Source organism: Dipodomys ordii, unplaced genomic scaffold (genome assembly GCF_000151885.1).
Source record: "Dipodomys ordii isolate 6190 unplaced genomic scaffold, Dord_2.0 Scaffold97, whole genome shotgun sequence".
In the NCBI taxonomy this organism is placed as follows: Eukaryota; Metazoa; Chordata; class Mammalia; order Rodentia; family Heteromyidae; genus Dipodomys; species Dipodomys ordii.
Genome location: NW_012267313.1, coordinates 4,990,042 through 5,010,039, shown reverse-complemented (window position 1 = coordinate 5,010,039; position 19,998 = coordinate 4,990,042). Strand labels below are relative to the sequence as shown.

The 19,998-nt window shown below is 37.3% G+C and overlaps 1 protein-coding gene across 3 annotated transcripts in view; it reads right to left on the bottom strand.

Annotated features, from left to right (window-relative positions):
* The window catches only part of Akap7 (A kinase (PRKA) anchor protein 7), a 125,513-nt gene that overhangs the window by 83,639 nt on the left and 21,876 nt on the right, over nucleotides 1-19,998 (bottom strand). For all 3 annotated transcript variants that reach the window (XM_013026913.1, XM_013026916.1, XM_013026915.1), the window contains exon 5: nucleotides 17,544-17,704. In XM_013026913.1, coding sequence (XP_012882367.1) covers nucleotides 17,544-17,704 — 161 coding nt within the window. The remainder of the gene's footprint in view (nucleotides 1-17,543; nucleotides 17,705-19,998) is intronic.

The window sequence follows — 19,998 nt, the reverse complement described above, 5'->3', positions numbered from 1 at the left end:
ATATATACACAATGGAATTCTATGCCTCCATCAGAAAGAATGACATTGCCCCATTTGTTAGGAAATGGAAAGACTTGGAAAAAATTATATTAAGTCAAGTAAGCCATGCCCAAAGAAACATAGGTCCCATGGTTTCCCTTATTTGCAATTACTAGTATATGTCTGAGACAAGCAGAAAAAGTCAGATAAATTGATGTTAGGTGAAATGAGCCCCAAGATAAGGACTCAAGTGATTTTTCTTTCTTGCTATTGTTTCTAACATATTTATAAGATGATTTCTTTGTTGCTTTGTATGTCCCTCCCCCATGATATAACACATGATTTCACTGTATTTGATGTTGGTATAATTTGTGGAGGGGAAGGGAAAAAACAAAACGTTTACATAGGGATATAGGTGGACCCATTGCAACAATAAGATGTACAAATCGTTATGTGGAAAAATGAACTTTACAACTTTGGCGGGGGTGGGGGGATAGGGGGGGGGGGGGGGGGGGGAGATGGGAAGGAATAGGAAGGGGAAACCAAGGAGGAGGCAACAATGCCTCCTAAGAAATGTACTCATTATCTTGCCCATGTAATTGTAACTCCTCTTTATGGTATTTTCACAATTTAAATAAATAAATAAGAAGAAGCTAGACTTGGAAAAAAATACTCTGTCCCATTAGCAAAACCGGAAAAAAAAAACCCTCAAGATTCCATAGGACAGTGGGAAAACAAAAGGGTTGGCCTCAGTGAAGGGAAATAACTATAACTAGCTCTGGGTCGGTGCTACTCTAACTTTATATTCCAAAGCAAAGAATCACTTTTTTAGGAATAAGAAATAATCTAATACCCAATCAAAGTAAACTCTCCAATACAAGGTATGCAAACAAACAGGGCAATATTGTCCATAATGAGGAGATAAATCAAGTCATCAGAAGTGACCCACAGTTGACACAGGTGTTAGAAATAGCAGACAATGCCCACACACAAAAAACTGTTGTGATTGTATTCTCCAAATTTAAAACATCAAGTAGAGACAGAGAAATGTAAACTGTAAAGAAGACCAAAGTCAAGTTTACAGAGAGGAAAACTTCAATGTCTGAGAAAAATAAATTGGATGAAAATAAGCAGGTTAGAACTGCTGAACAACAACAAAAAGAATCAGTTTAAAGACGTATTAATTAGAATTCAACCAAAATAAAACACTTGAAAAAGGAAATAAGAAATAAAAACAGAAAACATCAATGAATTGTGGGACAAATTCAAGTTGCCTTATATATGAGGAAAGCTGAACAAAAGAGGTGAGAAAGGAGTCAGAGGAAATACTTATTGGGGCATGAATTGCCATAACCACAGAGAAAATTGTATCAGTGGTAACTATATCAATTAAAAGCACATAAGAATTTTGAACTACTAATTCCAGTTGAGTTTCTACTGCTGCCATCTGCCTTTGACTGGTGATAAATATCTTTGGTGAGTCAACTTATCCACAAAACACATTCAGCAAGTCCTGTCTTCTTGTCTAGTTGCTAGATCCTGATTCAATGCCTGTGGCCAACTCTGGATCACATCCCCTGCTCTAGCAAATACAACAGTAATTAACTTACCAACATATAGTTTGAAAAAATTACAAAAATGTAAATCCTTTCTGAACTCTTTAGTCATAATCCATAATCCAACTTTGGTCCTCTATGTTTTGGCATACTCTCAGCTTTTTCGAGAGGACTCGGGTAAAATATTAGACTGAATGGCACAAAAACGTTATTTTCATAATTCAAAATTACCACAGTTTAACATATATCATCCTGAACAAATTTACTAAGTTCTTAAGATTTGACTGAAGTAATTACGGCATAATTTCTGAATCCTCAAATATTTGAAGACTTTCTACGTTACCGAGCTTTCGAGATCTCACACAGTGGAGCTTCCCATAGGAACTTCACAACATGTTCTTAACTTCTCATGAAACAAAAACAGCACCAAGTTATAGGCATCCAAATTCACTTATTCATTTATGCACTGAACCCTTGCCAAGTGGCCAATCACATTATCTACTAAAGGCAGTAGGCCAATGAAGTGACTTCTTAAAAGTATTTTCTAATGTTGGTTTTATAGCTCAGTTAACATTAGTATCCATTGCTTAGCCAGTGTACTTTGCAATGATTACAGATATATCATCTTTAATATGAGTTTTTATTAACACAAAAGCCACATGTCATTTTTCATCTAAGTTAATTTGTTTCCTGGAAAAAATGTTTATGAATAATTAGATGTTTTAATTCTTCTAGTAGCACAGAAATTCCTTCAAGCACTAAATAGAAAATTATACAGTAAATATATCAGACATCCTTCAAAACTCAGCTCAGAATGCTTCCTTAATATAATTTAACTCAAAGTTGAAGATGGAAGTGTTTGAAGAGCAATTCCTTAAAAATATATTTGAAATACTAGGATCCTTTGCCAACATAAGTGAACACCAAAACACTGTAATAAAGAAACAATATTTTTATAAACCTAACAGATACAGCTTTATCTTTATTTTTATTTTACATATACACTTATTTATATATGGGAGATTTTCCTCAAATGAATTTTTTAACTTAATTTTATTGTCAAGGTGATGTACAAAGGGGTCAGTTACATTCACAAGGTAGTAGCAATAAACTTACACTTAAAGTGCAAAGAAATTGTTAAAAATAGTCTCAAACAATAAGAAACAAGATTTGTTTTTAATTATATTTTTTCTTTGAAAAGCATATATTTTCACACACACACTCTTTTCTCCCATTTTCTCCTTTTCTAAAACTGTGGTGTTTATGTGACAGTAAGGTAACAGGGTCCTAGGTACTAGAATTTCTGCAGGAACTATCATGCTGGGAATGAAAATTGTCCATCCCAAGAACCCTGGGGTCAGGAGAAAGCTACCTAGCTATCTTGGTAATTGGGACATACAGCATGTTTGCTGGCTTTTGTTTCATCTTTTCTGTGAGTTGTGGCACTGCTATCGAAGACACAGAGACCAAAGACCAATTTGTCTCTCCTCAGTTTTGGCCTATACTATAAATACATTTATAAGGAGGGAGGAAGAAGGGAGGGAAGGGAAGGAGGAAGGTAAAAGAGAAGGAGAAGGAAGAGGACAAGGAGATGGAAAGAAGATATTTTATGTATTTTTTTCTTTTAATGGAGGCAGCATTTGAATCCACAGCCAAGCTTATAGGCAAGATTGTAGGATACAACTTAGTGAATGCCACAGGATGGTAACCTTTGGCACATTTCAGACATAATGCTCACACAGTCAGTAAGAAAAAGGAGGCAAGAAGAAAAAAAATAGGGCTGGGAAGGTGGCTCAGTAGTAGAGCGCTTGCCTTGCATGCCTGAGGCCCTGGGTTCGATTCCTCAGCACCACATAAGCAAAAAGAAAAAAAAAGCTGGAAGTGGCGCTGTGGCTCAAGTGGTAGAGTGCTAGCCTTGAGCTGAAGAGCTGAGGGACAGCGCCCAGGCCCAGAATTCAGGCCCCATGACCGGACCCCCCCAAAAGAAAAAAAAATACTCCCTGTAACTGTGAATCCTAGAATTCTTCCTTTCTTCTCCTTTATCAGTTGTTAATAGTCCTTTGCCATTTATGGTAAAATGGAAAAGTTAATGTTTTCAAATGCATTTATAATACTCTGAATGATTAAAATCTCTGAGAAATTAGAATTCTAGAATGATTTCAATTGGAACTTTTGATGTTCCAGTTTATGAACACAAATCCCTATAATGCTTTTTCACTTGTTTTTCTCTTTTTAGTTTACAATTTTTAAAAATGTAAAATAATGTGTAGATGTAATATTCTGACAGACCAGGCTTGTTTTACAGATAAATGGTTTTATCTTTGTAACTATGCCTTGTCAGAAGTTTGCACACATACAGTTTCTATTCTAAGATACCAGTTATGGCTTTACTAGTGAATTCAAGGTAAACTCCACCTAAGGGCTACTCTTTCTAAACTTTTCTTGTTGCTTAAATTGGCATAACAGAGGGGTCTGACTGGCAAGATCATAATCATCCACCAACAGAAGTAAGCAGAGCAGAAGAGCTCACTGAAGTGGGGTTCTTATGTTTATTACCTATCCTTCTACCAGGAGAGCTGTTAGAACTTTTAGATACCTTCCCTACATTGGCACCCTCTTGTATCCTGCCCCTGGATTTACTTCAAGAAATAGACATGAAGCTCCTTATTTCACTTCTACATTTCAGGTCCCTTGATGGAAGCCACACATTCATCCAGTGATAGACGGCCCACCAAATAGCACAGAGTCCCAAATCTCTCAAGACTAAGGAATGGACAAGAAAAAGGTGATGTGGGGGGAGTTATCATAAGGAAATGGGAATTAGGATCCTTGCAGGAAATGTTAGCTGGGAATGAAAATGCCCAGCCTCAATAGCCATGAGCCCAGGAGAAGAGTAATCTCCCAGGAGAAAAGACCATCTGGTTATCAGTCCACGGCTAAATCCTTATGTGTATTTCTTGGCTTGTCTCATCTTTTTAAAGCTATTACACTGCTATTAGCAAAGAGGAAACAAATTGAAAAATTCTCTTTCCCCAGTTCTGGCCAAAATGGTGAATAAATTCATTTTTTTCCATTATTATGTACACATCATGTCTTTTTTCTCCCAATGTGATTGAGGGTTTGGATGCAGAGTCAAGCTTTATGGCCAGGCGTTCTGGCAACAGCATCTCTACTTTGAGAATAATCACCAAGATTATGCACAAAACTGATCATATGCTAATAAAAATTCAGTGTTCCAAATATTTTTAAAGAATAAACAGTATGTTGGGCTCGGAAGTTGGCTCAGTGATAGAGTGCTGCCTCACATGCAAGAGGCCCTGGGTTCGATTCCTCAGCACCACATAAGCAGAAAAAAGCCAGAAGTGGAGCTGTGGCTCAAGTGGTAGGGTGCTAGCCTTGAGTTGAAGAACTGAGGGACAGTGCCCAGGCCCAGAGTTCAGCCCCCAAGACTGACAAAAAAAAATCTCCCTTGGGCTGGGAAGGTGGCTCAGTGGTAGAGTGCTTGCCTTGCATGCTCGAGGCCCTGGGTTCGATTTCTCAGCACCACATAAGCAAAAAGAAAAAACCCAGAAGTGGCGCTGTGGCTCAAGTGGTAGAGTGCTAGTCTTGAGCTAAAGAGCTGAGGGACAGTGCTCAAGCCCAGAGTTCAGGCCCCATGACCAGAATAAAAATTTTTTTTAAAAAAATCTCCCTTTTTAAAAAAAAGCAGTATGTTTTAATTATGTGTGTCAATATAACAGACACTAATGTTATAGTTTTTAAAAGATGGATATATGATTAAACAGTATACAATAGCAAGCAAATACTGTACTTTCCAGTAGGAAGACACTTGTCAATATTATTGTAAATTGTTATGAAACAATGTCATATATAACGTGAAGGAATCTCAACAACTTTTTAGAATCACTTTTCAGTCACATGAAACTTTAAAGAAATAAAAGTCCCAGAAGTTTCTTTGAGTCATTCCTGTGGTATTACTAGTTAATGAATTTGTTTCCACATGCTGTTTGAAGTGTCTTATTATATGGTTTTAGCAAGTGATTTGAACTATACGTTTCAAAATACAGGATGACATAATGTTGAGACCAACTTCAATTTAAAAATTTTATACCCTTCATTTTAAATAGATATTTCCAATTGATTATTCTGTAAAACTGTCAAATAGAATTTTAAAACATTTCATCCTTAAGAGCAAGTCTTTAAAATTACACTTTGATGTAAGGAGTGGCATTGATTCCACATCAGCAAGCAGACAGAAGCAGACTGTTCTAACACTAACTGTATTCCCCTTGAGTTCTAAGAAACACCACGCAGCCCTGGCAGTAAAGCAATGAGACCATAATAAATCATCTCCCAGGCACTTCTTATCCTAACAACCTGAGTTCAAAAGAATTGTCAGAGAGTTCTAGTACTTCAGGCTCCACAGACACAAAGATGAAAGAATCCCTCAAAGCATTCTCATCCCAGTTGAAAAAGATTTCTAAGTAATAAATGCAATAAAGCATGACAGTTTCTACAACAGCCATTTGTCTAGATAGTGGGCACTGTGTGGGACAAGGTAAGAAATAAAGCTAAGTGCACAGTCAACCACTGAGAATCTTATACCACAGTACTAAAAATAGAGTTTAACCCTATGCCCAGCAGACAATAAAATCATTTAAGAAAGGAATATAAAAATTACTTCTTTTGTGGTACAGAAAAACAGCAGGTGAGCAAGGTGCAAAAGATAGATAAGATGATCACAGGAGTACGGGTAACAGGTAAGTGATGTCTGAGGAACTGAGAAAGTGTAATAGAATAGAGACAGAACTGAAGAGAGAAACTAAGAGAACTTACAAAGGCAAGTTGACAGCATTTCCTGACTGAATATCTGGGATGACATTTGACTTTCTGGCTCATGGACAGATTCACCCTCCATCAACACAAAAGAAGAGGCATTGTTAAGGAATCATGAAGTAGGTTCAGAAACCAGAAAATACAAATATACTTGAGGAAAGCAAAGAGATAAGCTAACAGAAAAACAAGAAGATATATGAAAAATAGTAATAATAGGCAGCACTGTCTTAGAACCCAAAAGGAGAATTTAAGAAAGGGACTGTGTGTTCTTTCATGTAATAAATCAAAGTATCCACTAGAACAAATGATTAGAAAGCCATCCGCCAACATTTTCTAACTACAACACTGCAGTTTGTGGTGAGCTGCCCTGCTCAACCCAGAAATCATGTGTACCAAGATACTGCTGCAGTCTTCAGGGGTCAGGAAGACAGCCTCAACACACTTCAAATAGGACCATCAGCCTCAGCAAGGTGAACAGATGGCCCTCTGGAGATGACTGAGCTATGATATAAGCTACTGGGCCCCACTCCACTATAGATAAGGAGCCACTCACTATGCTAGTGGGGACATCTATGAGTGCGTAATGGGTAGTGGTCATAGAGCTCAGATTCATACCATCTCCCAAGTCTGGTGGCTTACTATCAAAATATGTGAATGAGACTTTTTCAGAAAGATCAAGGACATCCAGTATGACCACATCCTGCTGATGGCTGACTCTACTGATGTAAAGCCAGAAAATTTGGAAGTCCTGATGTATATGCTCCCTGCCACAAACCACCAAACCCACCATGAGGATCAGAGGTCAGGATGCACCTTTATAACAAACAACAGTTGTAGGATTATTTTTAAAGCCATCAATGGCCTGTGATACAGTGTAATAGTGGATTAGGTATAACCTACTGACTGAAGAAGGTTAAAGGAAGGAGAGTAAACAGAGGTTACAGAATGAGAGACACAGGGTTATGAGCATGGCTTACCATAATCTTTAGCCCCTTCAGAGGTCAAGTGATAACTATATGGCTCAACATCTCCCTCTCCCCCCACCCCACACACACACCAAAAAAAAATGAATTAGAGACAACAATTAGAGACAGACAACTCTTTTGAAGATACAAACTGAAAAGTGAAGAAGAGGCATGATGTGGGGAAGAAAAAGCAGGAGATTTGAGATTTAGATGTGCTCTGGAGCTTTTTGATATTAAGTCTTAGGCTTCTCACCTTAGTTTTCTGCTTTTATTGGCATAGGGTAGGTGTTACTGAGTTATTAATGAAAAAGTGAAAAATCTGATGAAGAGAAAGGACTGAAAATAGACAAGTAGAAAAGGAAGAGCAGGAACAGTTGAGGGAATTAACAGGCAGTCTAAAGATACCTGTTTTCCTAAAGCTATAGAAAAGTTTTAAAGCCAAGAGTAGTAGCAGACCAGGTTACTAAGTACAGAGATGTGCCGTGAGCAGGTCCCAGGCTCAGGGTTATCAGTGAGGGAGAAATGGAGGAACAGGCTGCTCAAGATAGGAGGCAAAAGCAGTGAGAGACAACTGCTCTGGGACTGCCAAGCAGACTTGCTGCTGAGTTTGCAAACATGTTTTTCTAGGAGAACTGACAGTGCTGTTGTATGATTTCTTCATTTCCTCAATCACTCAGTAAACATTTATAGCACTTATTACATATAACAAAAATATATATGATGAACAATATATATATGATGAACAATAATGATCAACCAGGCCACAACTCTCACTAGGACTATTTAATCATTATGCCTATTTTTCTCTCCCTGCCCCCAGCTCTTTGCCTAATTAAACCCATAGCTCATGTCTGTACCCTGAAGATGGGTGGAAATGAAGTACTATGCTCTCTTTCTGTCGTTTGCCATGTAATAAACCTCTTTCTCTGCCCTTCCAGAAAAGGAAAAATAAAAAATATAATGAAGTGGTGAATAAGACAGTCCTAGTCCTTGCTGCTTATGGAACTTACACTAGTGGGAAGGTCAAGAAGATGATAACTTTAATTTGTGATAAGGGCTTGCATATTCCCACAGGGTTACAAACATATAAGGACACTCAAAGTGGACAGTGAAGACTCTGAAAGGTGATAACATTTGAGATTCAAAGAATGAAAAGTTCCAAGTAGAGGGAATATTTAGGCATTTCAAAAATTCCAGGCTGGAAACAAATCTATGTTCCAGTACTTGAGAAATGCTTAACTGCAAAAAAGTAACCGAATCAAGTAGGCAGAGAGAGTCACAGTCTAGGGAACCAGACACAGAGAAAATTGTGGGCTCTGGCAAAGATGTTTGTTTGGCTTTTGCTCAGATTTTGAGGCAAAAAAGCAAACTTATCTACCACTGGATTATTCTACCACTGATGTTTGCCAACCAGTTCAAACAGAACTAGAGAACAGGGCAACTGAAAAAGGCACCAGCAGTGTGCTATACCCTGAGGCCTTAGCTAGTGTAAAGAAGAATGAATCCAGGCTAACCCAGAAAAGACTGGAAAACAGAGGTCTCAGTGAGGACTAGAGCATGAGCAGGAGCAGAATGGAAGTAAAATACCAAGGTTTGGACATTGTAATGATAAGAAAGCTGTATGCAAGTTCAAGGTCTCAAAACAGGTAGTTCTGGCCTATGAAAAGTTGAAGTTTTTGCCATGTTCCTGGATAACTACAGTGGCATATGGGCAGAAGTCAGCCAAGGTACATTACAAGAAGTAATACCTGCAATGGTGGTGGCAGGATAGAATGTGTGTTACTAACAATTGTAAGAACTACCCTCTGTTTAATATTGCGTATGTGCTCAATACTGCACCAACAACTCCATATATGTGGCTTCATCTTATTATGGGCACAGTTGCTACTATGCCTATTTTACAAATAAAGAAACTATTGACAGGGTGGGTAAACTGATTAAATTGACTCTTCTGGAATCTGACTGATTTGAAAGCTCTAAGTGAGGGCACTCAGTTTGTGTTCATGTAGTAGAAGTAAGCAAGGATCATAACGTGGTCCTTAAAACAAAATCCTCAGAAGTTGAAGGAATATACAGATAGAAGAAAAGGAAAGAAGAACATAACAAAACTGGATGACGTATGTAAGGAGTAAAGCAATAGAGAACTAAGATACTATGGTTGACATCTCTGGGCCACTGACAGGAGATTTGGGGGGAACAAGCAACTTTCCCCAAAGAATACCAAAGTTTTCTGCTAAATCAACAAGGTAAAGGGGTATTCATTCAGAAGATGTTCTGGGACTTCAGTTGCTAACTTACAATGTAACACACCAGCATAGTTATTACCAGCACAGAATCTAGAGTCAGCCTGCCTGGGTTTGTGTCCTGGCTCTACCACTTACTAACAGATTGCTTAACCTCTTTATGCCTCAGTTCTTGTCTCTGTTTAATGAGGGTGGTGATAATGTCCCATCTCACAGGTTTGCCACCACTAACTGAATTAACATTTAGGAGGTGATTAGAATTAACATCAGTCATAAAGTAACTTGTTTTTAAGTGTTCAGCTGAAAATCAAGTAAATAAAGGAGTGGGCACAGGTAGGGTTAAGAGAGAAGTGAGAAAGAGAAGGAAGTATAGAGACCAATGCCTAGAGGCATGTGCCAGCAGGTAGAAATGGCACCATGGTACTGGTAGTCCTCACAGGAACAAGAATGGGAAAACAAACATCCTAGCTGGAGAGAGACGTTAGTCTCTGCTTAATTTCAAATGGAATATGGCACAGTTAATCTGCTGTTTTTAAAAGAGAGCCTAACTCAGGTCCTGAGGGTCAATTGGGACACACACTAGCCTGTGGTGGTTAGAAGTCCAAGTTATCATGAGGTAATGAAGCTGCCTGAAAGGTCCTAGAGATGTCTGGAAATACCTCTCACAAGTAGCAGAAAATACAGAGTTTATTCTCTCCATCTTTTGGAGAAAAATAACAGAATATGAGAATGCATAATGTCCAAATGAACATCCTAAAAACCTTTCATTTCTCCTTTTATGAGGTAAATGTACTAAGAATCTTTTATCATGTTAACCAAGGGTACTTCTCTCATTTGGGGGGGATAAAAGATTTGCAAAGGCCATCATAATTGCAGCAGGCAAAATTTTTAGCAATCTCTCAATCTAATAGCCTCCTTAACTAAATTGCATTTAGCTGAAAAAAATGAGTAAAATCACATATCCATCTCTATGCAAAAAGCTTTTCAGAGCAATTTCATCATATGGAGAAATGGCCATATAAATGCAAAATCTTCAACTTCTCAATTCTCAAGGCCATAGGGTAATGCTAGGAAAGGAGAAGGTGTTGTGTGATTCTGGAAAACAAGGTCATGATGAGATACAAAATGTCTTAGACCTAAGGCCACACACCTTACCTGCTCCCTCAAGTAGCTCCCACCATAAACCCACAGGCACCAGAGCGCAAAGATGAGCTTGTTCTCTTCATTCAGCCCACCAGTACATGCCAGAAATAACCATTAGTAGCAGCTTATGTGGATGTTTAAGTATTCAAGATGTAGAGAAAGGGAAAGAACTTTTATTCACTCATCTCATGTTCATAGCTGGAACTCTAAAAAGGGACATACTAGCAAGAGAAAAGCCTATTGGTTTATTTCCAAGTTTTATGTCACACAGGATCCTTCATAAGGAACTGAGGTCCTTGATAAGGAATGGAAGAACTCCCTCCCACAAAAACAAACAAAACCCACTGAGCCTGTTTTTTGATACTAGGTTTGATCAAACAGACAGCTATAGAAAAGTATAATTGGATATAAGAATATGTCCAATATATAAGCTGAGGGGCTCAGCAAGGACCAATTACTCTGATTCCTTCCTGTATTACTGTGTCTCTGGAGAGAGGGATGTTCCTTTCCTGTAGATAGAGGGGAGAAAACTGCTGAAATGCAAGTCATGTAACCTGTGTCCGGTTCCTAAGTTTGATCATCTCTTCGAGGTTATTATTCTTTTCTGGAAGGTCAGAGAGTAACCTGCCTGCTTCTGTTGTTTTCTAAAATACCTTCAGATTAATACTTCATAGTAGCATGTCCTGAAAACCCATCAACAGGAAATCTCATCAATCCAGATTCTATTATATAAGAATTTACTTCAGTTCTATAGATTGAAAATTCTTGGGCTAGGGTATGACACAAGTGGTAGAATGTATACCCAGCAAGCACAAGGCTCTGAATTCAAACCCTTGCACTAAAAAAAAACATCCTTAACCAGGCACCAGTAGCTCATGCCTATTATCCTAGCTATTCAGAAAAAAAGAATTGGGAGAATTACAGGTCAAGGCCAATCTAACAGAAAAATTTAAAGAGACTTTCATGCCAGACAATACCTGGGCATAGTGGCTCCCATCTGTCACCCCAGCTATGTGGGAGGCTGAGATCAGGAGGGTTATCATCCAAGCTGAAAGAAAATTTGCTAGACCGCGTCGCAGTAGGAAAATCTTGGCTGCATAGCAAACCTGAGTCCCTGAGTTCAATCCCCAGTAGAACAACAACAAAAAAGAATCCTTAGTCTTGGTTTTTAATAATTTTCAAGTAATAAATTCAAATAGCAGTGTCTAAAATTCCTTTCTTTTTTGTCTAACACTATATAAAGCTTTTCAAAATTAACTCGTAAACTTAAAAACTCTCAATAAAAATTATGTAAATCAGACTAGTTTCTTCACAAAATTATGTTTTATATGAAGTCAAACTAGCCGTGACTCTATTATATTGAACCAAAATTTAACAGTCCTACATAGATATGTGTGTATGCGTATGTGTAGTATATTTTTTAGATATGTATCCCATCAATGAAATATATTCTGAAAGTTCAACTATACCATTTAAACAAATATTTATAATACTACATGACACAAACACAAAATATTGAGTTATTATGGAACTTAAGTACTACTAATTCTAAGGTATTGTTTTCAAAATAAATCTAGGGGATGCTCGTTTTGGCAACACATATACTAAAATTGGAACGATACGGAGAAGATTAGCATGGCCCCTGTGCAAGGATGACATGCAAATTTGTGAAGCATTCCATATTTTTCAACATTGAGATTCCACCTCACCCCAGTTAGAATGGCTATAATCAAGAACTCTAATAACAATAGATACTGGCGGGGATGTGGCCAGAAGAGAACCCTACTGCACTATTGGTGGGAGTGTAAACTTATTCAACCACTTTGGAAAGCAGTAGGGAGGTTTCTCAAAAGACTCCACATAGAGCTCCCAATGACCCAGCAATTCCATTTTTGGACATTTACCCAAATGATCACAAACAAGATCATATTAAAGCTACAAGCCTTACTGCAGCATTATTTACCATAGCTAAGATATGGAACCAACCCAGATGCCTCTCAGTAGATGAATGGATCATGAAAATGTGGTACACACTCACACACACACACACACACACACACACACTGAATTCTATGCCTCCATCGGAAAGAATGACATCATCCCATTTGTTAGAAAATGGAAAGACTTGGAAAAAATTATATTAAGTGAAGTAAGCCATGCCCAAAGAAACATAGGTCCCATGGTTTCCCTTATTTGCAATAACTAGTATATGTCTGAGACAAGCAGAAAAGGTCAAAAGCTATGTATATATGACCAGATAAGATGATGTTAAGTGAAATGAACCCCAAGATAGGGACACAAGTGGTTTTTTTTCTTTCTTACTATAGTTCATAACATATTTATAATGTACCATGTGATTTTTTTGTTGCTTTGTATGTTCCTCCCCATGATATAACCCCTGCTTTCACTGTATTTGATGTCGGTCCAATTTGGGGAGGGGAAGGGATAAAACAAAATGCAATTTGATAGGAAATGCACTCATTACTTTGCCATGTAACTGTAACCCCTCTGTACAGTATTTTTACAATAAAAACTTATTTAAAAAATAAATAAATCTAGGGGCTCAGTGATAAAACACATATTTCTGTATACATTAAAATACTCAGATTGTTTTATAAACATGCCTAAAACCATACCAAAGCAACATTACAACATACATGTAAGAGATTAGAAGCAAGTATAAGCAACTCCATTTTCCTTTTTTAAAATAACGTCTGTCGAAATTTTTAGAAAAAAGTTTTTGTAAGAAATAGCTTGCAAAACCTCTGGAATTGGAAGCGGCACTGTAGCTCAAGTGGTAGAGCGCTCGCCTTGAGCTAAAGAGCTGAAGGACAGCGCCCAGGCCCAGAGTTCAAGCCCCACAACCAACCAAAAAAAAAAAAAAAAACCTCTGGAATTAAGAAAGGAATTACATATGTTTATCGCAGCATTATTTACCATAGCTCAGATATGGAACCAACCCAGATGCCCCTCAGTAGATGAATGGATCAAGAAAATGTGGTATATATACACAATGGAATTCTATGCCTCCATCAGAAAGAATGACATTGTTAGGAAATGGAAAGAAAGACTTGGAAAAAATTATATTAAGTGAAGTAAGCCATGCCCAAAGAAACATAGGCCCCATGGTTTCCCTTATTTGCAATAACTAGTATATGTCTGAGACAAGCAGAAAAGGTCAGATAAGTTGACGTTAGGTGAAATGAACCCCAAGATAAGTATTCAAATGCCTTTTCTTTCATGCAATTGTTTCTAACATATTTATAAGATGATTTTTTTGTTGCTTTGTATGTCCCTCCCCCACGATATAACCCCTGTTTTCACTGTATTTGATGTTGGCATAATTTGTAGAGGGGAAGAGAAAAACAACTCGTTTACATAGGGATACAGGTGGACCCATTGCAACAATGAGATGTACAAGACTTTATGTCGAAAAACAAACTTTACAACTTTGGGGTGGGGAGGAGTGGGGAGTAGGGATGAGGGGGTGAAGGGGGATGGGAAAGGCTGGGAAGTGGGGGGGGGAGAAAAGAATTACAGGGGCAGTGGTCTTTGTTAAAATGGAACACCGACACATCAGAACTCCAGGAGATGGAAACAAGAGGGTTTAGTGGGATTTTTTCCTTCTTTGTTGTTTTTTCATTTTCACTTCATCTTATTTGTTCATTTATCTGTCTTTGGGAAGGTAAGGAGAACATATAAATGGTGGGACAAAAGGTAAACAAATGCAGCTGTGGCAGTGATACTAGGCACTATGGTAATTATATAACTTGTGGGTGGTGGGAAATACCCAGGGAAGGGGTAACATTGTCTAATAAAGCCATATATTCTTTGTCTGACTTATGTAATCTTTATCCCTCTGCATACCTTTACAATAACAATTAATCAATTAAAACAAATCAGAGGAACTATTTTAACAAAAAAACTACATGAGACTACACAGCCTTCAGCAGCACACAATGGATCTTTCATCAGTATTGCAAAATGCCTTTGTGAGACTATTTGCAAAGAATGGATGGAATTCTCAGTGTTGTAAGCACTCCCTGAATTACTTAAAAGAACAATCAATGAATGACTATTAGAAACATTTCTTGAGTTCAGTGATATTTGTATCACTAAAAATGAGATTTAAGCTAGCTTTACTCCAGAAAGAACAAATTTACTAATTATAGACATCAATTCCTGAATGATAGGTCACCAAAACTTGACCTGTCTTCTCTTTGATAAGTGTTTTTAAATTAGGTCCTACTTGACTTGCAGACATTGTTTGCTTGCATCTTTGTTAACAAAAAATTTGTTCTACCATAGCTTCAAATTTAAGAGTTAAGATAACTCCTATAACAAAATAAGAAAAATAAGACAGGTTAGAATTTGAAAAATAAGATGAAGAGATGCGCAAAAAGAACGACAACATGTGAGGGATGATAGATCCCACCTAGCACTTCTCTGTGTCTCATGGATCTGAAACAAAACAACAGGTATCAACAGGTATATGGCTACAAGGAGAGGTGGGTGATGTGGAAAAGAATTCCAGAAATAATGAGCTTTAGACTTATAAAAGAATCAATGGAATCCAACACAGAATGCAAATCAAAATGGTTTGGGAGAGACATAACCTCTCCCAAGTGGAGCTCTCCTCAATTTGTCCAGTCAGAAAGCTTCTATCTACTCTTGGACCTGGTCTCACTGTTACATTCCTTATGAAGACTTCCTCAATACAGACCCTTCTGTGCTCACCATACTAAATACCTGCCAATAGGTACAGAAAGTATTATGCTGCATTTTAATTGCTTATTCCTTGGTTTCTACAGGAGACTGTAAGCTCCTTAAAGAACAAGAAAACATTTTTGTTCAGTTTTCTATCCCAAGAATCTATTTGGTGCTAATTGTATGTTAAAGGAATGTATTATTCCTCCTAAAGTATAATTCCTTGAGTCAAGCATCATGCAGCAGAAATAAATTTACAGGAAATAAATTTATTAAAACTTCAGCTAAGATGAAAGTAGATGGTTTACCAATTCTGATAAATGGAAGATACATTTCAATTAAATAACATAAATCCCTTACTAAAAACATACATAAACAGTTGTTTGAAATACTTCATGGATAATGAACTAGGTAATCTTAACCCATATATACTAACTAGTACTACTATCAGCACAGTAAATGTCATTCTATATCTTATCTGAATGATGATCAAGGTCTATAAAACACCTCCATTCACAACATATTCATCTCAAAAAATCTTGAGAGCTCAAAATAAAAACTTACCAACAATCAAACATGATCTCTACTCATCTCTACTCATCTCTACCCATCCTTCCACTCAAAATATAGCTTTGAATGAGCAATTATTCAACTGCATAAAGACAATACAATATTAAGTAGAAAGTATTGTCCTAAAAAATCACAGACAACTTAGCGCTCTTTTTATTGTTAAAACAATTAAAATATAAATGCATATACTTCAGGATATTACAAAGAAATAATAGATGTCAACTTCAGGACTACAGTTAAATGGAAGAAGGCAAAAGAATGGATAGTGAAGAGAATAATTCAGCGAGATTACTACCAAAACCCTACTTATGGGGGGATAGTAGGTTATTATGGTTTTTTTTTAAGACAGATAAAGAAAAGAAGAAAATGCCTGTAATTCTATTTACTCAGGAGGTTGAGATCTCAGGATCGCAGTTTGAAGCTAGCTGAAGCTAGCTGAGACTCTTCAATTAACCACTACAAAGGAAGGAGAGTTATATGGCTCAAGTGGCAGAACGTCAGCCTTGTACAAAAAAAGCTAAGAAAGGCAGCTCCCAGGCCCTAAGTTCAAGCCCCATTATCTACAGATAGATAGATAGATAGATAGATAGATAGATAGATAGATAGACAGACAGACAGAGAGACAGAAGTGAACCAAGTATAACAAAGTGTCATGAACCAAAGACTATTGGCCTTAAAATGAGATGATATAAAATGACATAAAATTAAATTAAAATTAAAATTGTTCATAGTTTGTAGGCCAATACCTAACCTGGACCAAGTTATTATTTTTTCTGCAACTAATTCAATTGTATGTTTAAACTTGTCTTCAACAAATATGAAGCCTTTTACCATCACCAAAGTAACTCATATTCAGTGATAAAGCTGAAAGAAAAGGAAGGGAGGTACACAGCTGGAAATGTTGCTAATTCATCTCTCCATCTCTGCAATAATGACAATTCCCATAACCTATAAGGAAGCCATGGTGATTGTTATTCATTCAATAATCAGTAAGTGCCAAGTAATGTCAAAAGTCATAATAAGTATAGGTATCATTCAGATTTAAAATTAATACTTGAGCTGGGTGCCGGTGGCTGACGCCTGTAATCCTAGCTATTCAGGAGGCTGAGATCTGAGGATCACGGTTCAAAGCCAGCCTGGGTGGGAAAGTCCATGAGACTCTTATCTCCAATAAACCACTAAAAAACTGGAAGAGGCGCTGTGGCTCAAGTGGTAGAGAGCTCTCCTTGAGCTGAAGAGCTGAGGGATAGCGCCCAAGCCTAGAGTTCAAGCACCACAACTAACCCCCCAAAAAAATTAATACTTGAGTATAATTATCTCCCTTCAAAGATCCCCCAAATCAACATATTCCTCAGGCTTTATAATCAGGACTTTTTCGGAGTCCTTATTTACTTACACAGGACAATACCAAAGTAATTCACAAAATGAAGTTACAATGGTTCCTCAAAAGTGAAAAAAAAAAGTCACATGTCTATTACAAAAGCTGAGAAGAACATTGCTTCTTCAACAGATTAGGTTTCACGTAAGTGTACTGAAAACTTTACCTGCTATCTCCAAAAGTAGATTGATATGATCGCCTTCTTCCAGCTTCACAAAGCCAACCTGACTTCTAAAAGTATCAATCCCTTGAAATGGCAATGTCAAACATCTTCCCTGGAGAATGTCTTCAATGTATGGCTTTAATTCCCAAAGTGCATCAATACCACTGGAAAGAAAGAAAATCTTTTTCAGTAAAAGTAATAAAATATATAAAACCAAATAAGGGACAAAATAACTCATTTAGAAAATTAGAGTTTGTACTTGTAGTAATTATTTTAAAACTCAAAATACCTTCCAAAGCCAACTTACATTATCAAAACTAATCAACTTCAAGCCAAAACTATAGATATGAATTAAATCTTTGCCTAATTGTAATCTAAAGACATGAGAGCAGATACTGTTTTATAGTTTTTCAAGAAATTTTTAACCAAGGAAATGGTACATATACAAGTAGAAAAATTCTGGTAATATAGCCCCAAAACATCTACAAGAGCTCCTATTAGAATATATGAAATGGTCTAGAAAGTATTAACACAGAACCCCACACTGGTAATCATAGCTATTCAGGAGGCTTCAAAGGCAGCCTAGGCAGGAAAGACCAGAAGACCCTTTTTTTCTAATTAACCACCAAAAGCCAAAGTGGAGCTGTAGCTCAAGTAATACAGTACCAGCACAAAAAGGGTAAGGAATAGAGTTCATGCTTTAGAACAAGCATTCATATGAAAAGTATTATTTATTTGTGCAATACTGTTTGTAAGGCACTCTAATAAAACAATACACATTATCTCTTAAAACACAACAGCAGGGGCTGGGAAGGTAGCTCAGTGGTAGAGTGCTTGACTTGCATGCCTGAGGCCCTGGGTTCAATTCCTCAGTACCACATAAGCAAAAAGAAAAAACCCGGAAGTGGCGCTGTGGCTCAAGTGGTAGAGCACTAGCCTTGAGCTGAAGAGCTGAAGGACAGCACCCAGGCCCAGAGTTCAGGCCCCATGACCGGACCAAAAAAAAAAAGAAAAAAGAAGCACAACAGCATATATAAAACAACTTATATACTTGAATTTAAATAAGTTTAATGTTTCCCAACTGAAACTGTGTGCTTGTTATAGGTAGTATTCTTATGTTTATGTAGTGCTACTCTATGTTTCAAACCTTTCTTTTTCTTTCTTTATTTTTTTTTGATCCGGTCGTGGGGCCTGAAATCTGGGGCTGGGCACTGTCTCTCAGCTCTTCAGCTCAAGGCTAGTGCTCTACCACTTGAGCCACAGCACCACTTCTAGTTTTTTTTTTTCTGCTTATGTGGTGCTGAGGAATAGAACCCAGGGCCTCATGCATGCAAGGCAAGCACTCTACCACTGAGCCACCTTCCCAGCCCTTTATTTTTCTTTATAAAAACAAATTTTATACAAGGCACTGGTGGCTCACACCTGTAATCATAGCTACTCAGGAGGCTGAGATCTGAGCATAGTGGTTCAAACCCAGTCCAGACAGGAAAGTCCTTGAGACTCTTATCTCCAATAAACCACTAGAAAACCAGAAATGGTTCTATGCCTCAAGCAGTAGAGCACCAGCCTTGAGCTGAAGAAATTAGGGACAGCACCCAAGCCAAGTTCAAGCCCCACAACCAACACCAACAACACCAACAACAAAATTACTATATTGCTAAGTTAGGCATGATCAGATTTTGAGTATTTTGAAAATTAGGATCAATTCTTTCTATCCTAAACTGAGGAGAATTTTGGTAAAGGCACTTCATTATAAGGAAAAAATAAGATCTCACTAGAGGGCAGCAATTACTTGGAAAAGAAATCAGCTCATAGTGTGGAGAAGGCTTGGAAACATCCTCAAACTATCATTAAATTATCCCAATCAATAATATGTTCTCCAGGCAAATACTTCGGTGTTTTTCTAGATCTTTTATATTTCTAAGTTAATACTCATGTAATACTTCTGACAGATTTTTACCCATGACATTTGTACACTGTCTTATTTCTCTGTCATAATCTAATGAGAACACATATAATATAGATGAGCTTTCTAAGAGTCAACATTTCTAACTGTACCACATCTTAAATCCAATTGTACCTAACTATATTTGTGATCATATGAAAGAACATAGTGTACCCACTTGATATTCAATATCATCTTTCATTGGTGTTCAGTGTGAGTTAAAGCAGAGTAACAGCACAGACACTTCTGGCTCGGCTATCATAAAGTGGGAGAAGCTAAGACAGTCATTCTAAATGAAACTACATGCCAAAGTAGGCCATGAGAAAGATTAAGACTATCTTTAAATTATTTACATTTATTTTTAAGTACGAAGAGGTTTCAATTCAAGGTGTCAGTTTATGAGTACAATGATCTTGATCCATGTCACTTCGTAATCTCTCTCAACATCACCTATCCCCTGCTAAGTCTTTTCAGAAAGAGTAAATTCCACATAAATTTTTAATTAAAGAAATA